The sequence below is a fragment of the Acanthisitta chloris genome, unplaced genomic scaffold, assembly GCF_000695815.1.
Source record: "Acanthisitta chloris isolate BGI_N310 unplaced genomic scaffold, ASM69581v1 scaffold8238, whole genome shotgun sequence".
In the NCBI taxonomy this organism is placed as follows: Eukaryota; Metazoa; Chordata; class Aves; order Passeriformes; family Acanthisittidae; genus Acanthisitta; species Acanthisitta chloris.
The window spans coordinates 43,510-52,474 of NW_008685314.1; the positions used below are offsets into that span (position 1 = coordinate 43,510).

The following is an 8,965-nucleotide window of genomic DNA, read 5'->3' on the forward strand; positions in this document are numbered from 1 at the left end:
GCTTGCACAGTCAGTGACTATGTAGTGTGAAAGGAAGCAAAGACCTTTAAAGGACACAGCATTTTGATCAAAAGAGAGAAAGACTGGAAGTAGCCACTCTGCAAGAGGAGAAGAAAGAGTAAAGAATGATGTTACAGAAATAAAATCTATTCATTACAGGAAACAAAGCTCCTTTTTCATTTTCTTTAAACTGTCTTCTCTTCATCTGTGTTTTTGACAGCATCCATCACTTTGATAGTCGATCACAGCATCTAACTATCTAAATCTCTTCCCTATGGAGCTTCTTTTGTAATGTTACCCTAATAAGATGCAAAGCTTACAAGTCCAAAGAGTGACAAATTTTCAGCATGTATTCTGCTGCATGTTAAAAACACAGTAGATGCCGAAGTACAGCCTGACTTCCAGCACAGGTAGCAGCATGAAGCTAGAAGTGTGAGACAAGATATTTAGGCTTTTAAAGAATCTGCTCCCTCAGTTTTCTTTATTATGTATACATTTGCATGGGAGCCACAGAAACAAAAAACAGAGTTTGAAAGAAACATGAAATTATATATACACAAAAATACTTGCTCCCTGAATGTTAAACATACAAACACACAAAGGGCTCTTGATGATGCCTCTGCAGACAATGAGGCATGCTAGAGAGGGAAGATGAGGTGCTCTGGCCCAGTCACAATATTGAATGAGAAGAGCAGAAGAAAAAGACTCCCCTAGGTACCAGAGAAGAATTTGAACTAGCTGGTGCAAATTTCTGAATTAACAAAACAGATGCAGATGTTCCTCTTAAACAGCTCTTCTGGCTTTCAACTGTGGTGAACTCCAGTCCCTGTCCTAGCCATGGCCAGGAATAAACACAGTGTCTCAGCTGTTGTTGGACTCTGAGCAGCAGCAAATCCTTTCATTTGTTTCTCAGTCCTATCATGTGAATTATGGATGAATCCTGCCTAGGCCTGCTGAGTTTTGCATGGAAGTGGACTACAGAGCACACAAGATGCCGTCTTCTGTATTGACCAAGAAATTTCAGTGTTGCAGACAGAACTATCAATTACCAGAAGAACAGAAATGAGCAGATTTATATATAATGCAATAGCTAGGAAAAAAAGTACACATAAATAGTAAAGGCTTTAGAAAAGTAAAGGTTTGTGCAAGTCCCTAGGACACCTCTCTGGAAAGAATTTATCATATTTGAATGCAGAAAAACAAGAACTCCTCCCTGATTTTACATACACTGATATATACTGATCAGTGCCAGATACCTCCTTCTCTAAATATCTGTGGAAAGATTGGTTTAATAGTTTGCCAAGGCTGCATTTTTCTTAAATGCTGCAACTTTCTTGACTGAATTGTGATCCAAAAAAAAAATTACTCTTATTAATAGACTCACAAATAGGCTTTAAGCATTTGCACGAAAATACTGAAACACGGGGATGTAATATGCATAAAATACTAGTTAGAAACAAAACTCCCAAAGGAAAAGCTCCCTGATGCTCTATTAGGGACTTAGAAAAAATATTTTCAAGTTCAACCCCCAGCTCTCGGTATAATAGAAGATACATTTCACTGTAGGCTTTGTTGCTTTAAACCCAGCATAACTCAGCTAAGGTTGACAACACAGCTAGTCATGGTCACTGAAATAGTCCAAATCACTGAAAAAGCATCACCGTCTCAAACTCTGTGAAGCCTTTTAATACTGACAGTACAATACTCTGGGGAGCAATAGCATAACATGATATGGACTTCATCTGGACCAAGGAGGTAACAAATTGCCTTAAACTTTCAGCAAACATGCAAATTCAATCTGAGCAGTTTCTGAAGCATCCACAGTGCTTGCACGCATGCGTGTGCCCTGTTTGTGCAGTGCAGTGCTGCTAACTAGCAGTAACTGAAGAGTTACATCTTTCTCTTATTACAAACTCCACAATTGAAATACTATTGCTAATTATACAGATCACATAAAAAAACCCCTAATTCTGAAATGCAAATTCAAATGCAGCCTTTATGCCTTTTGAGGTTCTGCTGTTAAGTACAATCTCTAAGAATCTGACATTGTATTTAGGTTGCACTGTACATCTCAGCATGCTCGATATAGAAGAGCATCTCTCCTTATTGATGCTAACAGGATCTCAGAGGATTCACAGCCAAGGAGTGCCAGGACTTTATGAATGATAAATATCTTGTCTGGGACTGAGTGAATGCGTTTTGTATCACTTCCCACTGGCTATGCCACAACAGCCTCAGAAAGCCAATCTAGCTTTGCCTGCAGATTTGAAAAAAACAACTTGCCATATATCATTTCTATGTATATTTGCTCATAAAAAGCCTCCAGGAAAATATGTCTAGCAACAAGAAATTTGTTGATTCTCCAGCTGACATCAGAAACACTGAAGGGCAGTATTAGGCAGAAGAGAATTAGTACCAACCTGTGTGTGGGTTGAGAAGGATACTGCCAGGCGGTATCCCTGCAGCTTCAAGAGGAAGAATGATATAGCTGGTGTTGCTGGGGGCCACCTGGCCACTCATCCCATTCTCAGGGTAGGACACACTGCCTGAAGAGCTGGCTGTCACCCCAGGGACAAGAGATGTACTTTGGAGAGGCTGATGTATTCGTGACAGTGATCCTGAGGAGCCAGCGCTGCTGGAAGACTCTGAGCCTAACAAGGAGACACAACCAGAGCAGGAGAGAGGGTTACAAGGGACGCCAGTCTTCATCAGACAGGCAGCATACACAAGGACAGGCTTCACAGACTGCAAAGGCATGCACCACTCCATGCCCAGCTAGTAGGAGCAGGTTTTTCACTCCGTACTGAGCCCAGTATCCAGTGGTAATTTTTACAATACAAAAGACCACTTTCCTCCTGCAACATCTGCTTCCCCCCAGCCAGTAAACAGACTTACCAAAGAGAACACAAAATGTATTTATAATGTCAAAGTATTGATTCATAAGTTATAAAAACTAGAGTGTTTAAACATAAATGAAAAAAACCTTAACCAACAAACAAAAATGTAACACAAAAAAACACCAAACATTTTCTGTAAGAAAAAAGGCAACAGCAACTGAGTTGCCAGACAAGCTGTGCAATACATGTACTAACTTCAAGCTACCTAAGACACTACATAAGACTTGGGTGTTCCAGCACCCAACCTATTAAAATTGATCAATCAAGATAAATCAAATGTGCTAAACCACATTTGTGCCTGGAAGGATGGGGAGATGCATTTTAAAAGCCAAATATAATTTCCAAACTTCTGAGATACTACTTGATTAGAGGGAGATGCATTTTAACAGCCAAATATAATTTACAAACTTCTGAGATACTACTTGATTAGATTTCAATTTGCTTCACATAAAAAAGACAATCATCTTTGAGAGTACAAGGCTCAGGTGAACAGCTTCCTTAAAGCAGGGTGTTTTCGATGCTTCCTCCATGAAGCAAAGTATGTTTTAATTGCAACTTCTTTGATTTTATTTCTGTGCACTGTCTATGCATCTAAATCTATAGTGCCCACATACAGGTATAGAGTAAAAGAAAAGACAGAACACAGGCTTAAGTTTTAGCAAACTTCTTTGAGGGCAAATGATACCCTTTCAGATATGAGATACTGTAGGTGGACCCTGCTTAGAGCCTCAATTTTGTTTTCAGTCATATCCATACTGAAATCCATTTATTTCCTCATATTTAGAATGAAACACATTCCTTCTGAAGAAATCACACCAGCATCCCATTACTTAACAGATGGTCTTTCCACAGGTTACTGCAGGTTGCTCTGTAAAACGCATTTTTTTATCCATCCTTTAAGTATTCATACAGCAGCTACTACAAAGACAAGTCCTTTTTATGGGCTGTGCACTATATGCCATCAGCAGGACCCGAAATCTCCGGTATCTAATGAAGAAAGTAATCAAGATTTCAGAATTTTTGAATTTCTATAAATACACTTCGAAGTTGTATTAGTTGCTATATTTTTTCCCTGCTTGTAGGCTGAGGTCAGAAATTTAGAAATATTATTCTTGTAGGAATAATTTTATTTTTGGATAATTTCAGGTTTTTTGCAGAGTTATTCCTGGAGGTCATACTCATCAGGCTGCCAGCAGTATTTGGAATCTTTATCACAATTGTAAATGCAACTGCTGGAGTTTAATTTTCCTTTTACATCAATTACCAGGTCCTGTCCTGCATTTCCTTGGCCTTTCTACATGTGCTTCAGGTTGCTTCTTTGAGTTCTTGCTTTACTTTTTCCTCTTTTCCTTCACTTTTTGAATTCAACAGGTCAGAAAGTGACATGGAGATGGTAGTCATGATGAGATTTCATAAACCTCCCATCATTTCTAAGTGTGTAAGAAGTATCAAGCACAAGTTCAGACTTCTCTCTCCCCTTTCTGTGCTGTTAAAGACTGCAGTTCTGACATTCCATTGGTTTTTTCCCTTTGCCCCATTTCAGCTGTTTTTATGGCAGAACCATGGATTGATTTAAACCAGCTTCCAAATGATAAAAGCCAGAAAACTGCAATGAATTCAGATGTACTCATCAAATGATAGGTAGAAGCACTTCTTCTAGATTATTCTATCATTTTCTTGCTGCTTCACAGTTGACATAATAATAACCTTCACATTCTCATCACTTTCCATTAATATATTTTTTAAGTATTCTGAGAGATACAGCCGTTCAAAGAGCTGTAAAAGAAAAAGAGACAGAAAATTCTCCACAAATGCTTAATAGCTTAGAGGGTTTGCAGAGGGAGAGCATGGCGGTACCATTAATTTTCCAATATTCTAAGCACAAGTGAGTGATGTAACATGTCTTGCTCTATTTCCTTTGGGTCAGTACTCAGTATCTGATGACTTTGAACTTCTCTGCTCATCCCACCTTCCAAGTCTGAGGCAAATTTCTCCTTTCTTATCAACTACACTCTCAAGATCTATCCACTACTTACTCCGCAGTCAATTTTTCAGAAACAGTAGAGCTCCAGAGATATCTTTGCCTTGGATATCATTATTCAGATTAGAAATATTTATTTGCTACTTCTGTAAGTAACTTGCCTTTCTCTATATAACAACATATTTAGGGTGATTTTCATTATAATGGTACATGCTTACTATAATACAATTATTTCTCAGCAAGCTGCACTTCTAAAAACAAAACTGATGTTTCAGCATAGTCAGTTGGAGGGAAGAGTATGACTGGAAGCAGTTGGCTCATAATTTATTGCCCATATATCAATATTCTGACAGTTTCTGTTGGATTTACAAGATCCATCAGACTAATGTCTGACTGAAGAAAATAATAAAAAAACAGAAATCCAGTTCCACAACTCAGAGAAAAAGTTATAATATACAGGACATTTAATTTTAAAAAAAATTTAAAAAGAAAGTTAATGTATTGAAATGCCTGCAGTATAATCATCTTTCTCCAGGAGTAGCAATGAACACTTAACAGTAGAGATTAGACCGTGTCTCCGATTACTTGGAGCCCTGCCAAGGAAGTTAATGATCCCTACAGATCTGTATCAACACAGCTAATATCCCAATGCAGTCAGCTTTTTGTAAATGAGGGGGAAAGAAATACACACCAACAGATGTGCATTCCACTGAATGGAAAATGCATTAAGAGAAGCTAAAGGTGCAATAGTTACATCTATTAAGTCTTCCAACAATTATTTAAATAGTTATGTAGATACACAGAGAACATTTCTTTGAAACACGGCTTGTCTCCCCTCATAATAAACTGTATTAAAAACTGTTGTTCTGTGTCAGTGACAACAACGTGATAGTTGATGAGCTAGGTTTTCTCTTCATGGGTGTGCTGCAGACTAAACAGGTATAAATTTGTCCCCCTACAGGGACAACTATTTCACTTACCACTCTACACATTTAGTCAGCCTTGGAAAGTCCACTACATTACTAGAAATCTAAACCAACCAATATTTTGTATGATGTATGATATTTTGTAGGAATGCAATCTGACTGCAATTTGTTGAAATATTAACTCCCCATCAAATATTGAATTATATCTTAAAATATCTCTGCATACCAACTAAGCTTCAGAATAAGAGAAGAAAATTTTACTTGCAATATATAATCTGTGCTTTTCAGTAGAATAGGGTTTTCTAAACAATCAACAGGTGAAAAAAGTAACCATCAGAACCAGTAAGATAACCATGTAATGGGTTTCATACAGACCCTTTTGTGAAGTTTGCAAAAATGAAGTAACAAAATTTCTTTGCTAAGCTCTGATTCCTGTGCAGCTGAATGCAACTAAAGTTAAGACTAATTGACACTACTGGACTCTACTGCAGAGATCAGCATGTTCTATGATCTCTTTGCCTAAGGGAAAAATAACATCTTTCCATGCTTCAGTTCCTGCTTGCTTGCTATGTACCATTAATTACTGATTTATCAGAAGTTAAGGTTAAGGGAGGAACATCTAACTTTTGTGACAATATTAAAAGGGATCTAGAAAGGCTACAATGCTAGTATTACATCACTGTATATACTCTCAAAGGAAGGTGTGAGCCATTTGTGAAAATCCTGAAAATTTTAATAATCCTATGCTCAAGCAGAGTGTTTATCAATGCTTCCGGATGACTGCCATGTATGTAGAATAATTTCCACATTTAAAGAGGGCACAAATATTTTCCATCATTTAGCCAATGAAGAATGTTTTTATCAGCTAAAGACTTCATACTGATTTCATACATACTATATGCAAGATTAGAATGTTTTAATTTATTACTGTGAATCATAAAACCCTTCAGAGAACAAACTAGGATGTTCTGCAGAGAACTGGGATGGAATTGATGTCTACAAGGCTTTGCCATGCTACCAGGGCAATGTGCCTAATGTTTGTAGATACATCTCTGCAATTCCATTTCAACTACTGTAGTAAAGACAAATAAAATAAAAATCACCCAGAATGAAAACATGATCAACCTGAGCTATAGAACACCAAGGCTGCCTATGGCCAGAGTACAGAGTAATGAAATATAATGCAAAACATGCACAATGAAGTGTCACTTGGCACTTAATGCACTCAATAGAGAACAAATGCAAATAGCATGTCAGGGCTTTGACAGCTGTATGAATGCATTCAGCATTTTTTGGTAAAGGAAAAACACTTTATCGAGACATATTTCCCCACTCTTTTTTGAACAGTCATTCTTTGCTGCTTTAATACAATTCAATAGCATTTCAGAGAGAAGGACAAAAATAGTGATTTGGATACTATTTTCTATGACTTTTCTCAGGCTGACTGACAGTTTGACTTTGCGTCCTGGCTTTGAAGGTGTATGTTAGTTTGGACATTCAGTCTTGCTCTTCCTTTTATTTCGGGGTTTTTTTTTCACTCTTTCTGTGTCTCAACTAGCTTTCCAATTTAAACATGCTTCTTACAAAAAGTCAAAGCACTTACAAAAGATCATGGAATTTTAATATCACTGATGTTTTAAAAATGTATTATAAGAACTTTCATTTGAAAGCAATTTGGGGTTTGGTGCATACGGAGTGCAGATGCATTTGCAAGTACTGGCATGCTTTAGAAGTCTCTCCTTTAATATATTTCCTAAGTGCATCGTTTATTATGCTTGATTTTAACACTAAAAGGGCCACTTAAAAATATTACTCTTGCAATTTCATGTCTCCTCCAAACCAGATTTCTGTGACACCATTTTAAATGCTCTGCACCTCTGCAACACAATGCTGCAGAGAAATACATTTACCTGCACTCTACTGAAGATGAATGATTTGAAAAAAGCGTAGCAGGAACCAGCACCTCCTCCCTAATTAATGCACATGAAATTCAATTCTGATGCAATGGAAAGATTCGTGGGAGGAAATCTGGAGGTAAAACCATGGTCTACTGAGTACTTCAAGCCCCACTGTATGGCCTATTTGAAGTTAAAAATACACGAGAATGTAGTTTCAAAACTAAGTACACATTGGAATCGCACTCTGCCTTCCCTGAGGCAGATCCCATAGGCAGACAGAACGCATGATACAGAGGGTTCTGGTCTCTTTGCCTGGCTGAACACAGTGACTGAAGAGATGAGTGATGTCCCTCAGGGGTCGGTGCTGGGGCCGATACTGTTCAACATCTTTGTCGGCAACACGGACAGCAGGATTGAGTGTACCCTCAGCAAGTTCACTGACAACACCAAGCTGTGTGGGGCAGTTGATATGCTGGAGGGAAGGGATGCCATCCAGAGGGACCTTGACAGGCTTGAGAGGTGGAACAATGCAAACCTCATGAAATTCAACAAAATGAAGTGCAAGGTCCAACATCTGGGCCATGGTAACCCCAAGCACACCTACAGATTGGGTGGGGAAGTAATTGAAACCAGCAACAAGGAGAAAGACTTGGGAGTGACAGTGGATGAGAAATCCACAATGAGCCAGCGGTGTGCGCTATCAGCCCAGAAAGCCAATCAAATTCTGGGCTGCATCAAAAGAAGTGTAGCCAGCAGGTCAAAAGAGGCATTTCTCCCCCTCTGCTCTTGTGAGACCCCACCTGGAATATTGTGTGCTGTTTTGATGCCCTCAGCATAAGAAGGACCTGGAACTGTTGGAGCAAGTCCAGAGGAGGGCCACAAAGTTGATAAGAGGACTGGAGCATCTCCCTTATGAAGACAGGCTGAGGAAGTTAGGGCTGTTCAGCCTGGGGAAGAGAAGATTGCATGGAGACCTCATAGCATCTTTTCAATACCTGAAGGGGACCTACAAGGGAGCCAGAGAGGAACTTTTTATTAGGAACTGCAATGATAGGGCAAGGGGTAACAGGTTCAAATAGAAGGAGGGGAAATTTAGGCTAGATATTAGAAAAAAGTTTCTACTGTGAGAGTGGTGAGACACTGGAACCGGTTGCCCAGGGAAGTGGTGGCTGCCCTGACCCTGGTGCTGTTCAAGGCCAGGCTGGATGAGGCCTTGAGCAACCTGATATAGTGAGGAGGTGTCCCTGCCCATGGCAGGGGGGG

The 8,965-nt window shown here is 39.0% G+C and overlaps 1 protein-coding gene across 1 annotated transcript in view; it reads right to left on the minus strand.

The window, feature by feature from the left end:
- Positions 1-8,965, minus strand: part of ARPP21 (cAMP-regulated phosphoprotein, 21kDa) — a gene marked incomplete at its 3' end in the record, with an annotated part of 87,009 nt that overhangs the window by 31,979 nt on the left and 46,065 nt on the right. Inside the window, exon 16 of the mRNA XM_009079705.1 lies at positions 2,421-2,651. Coding sequence (XP_009077953.1) covers positions 2,421-2,651 — 231 coding nt within the window. The remainder of the gene's footprint in view (positions 1-2,420; positions 2,652-8,965) is intronic.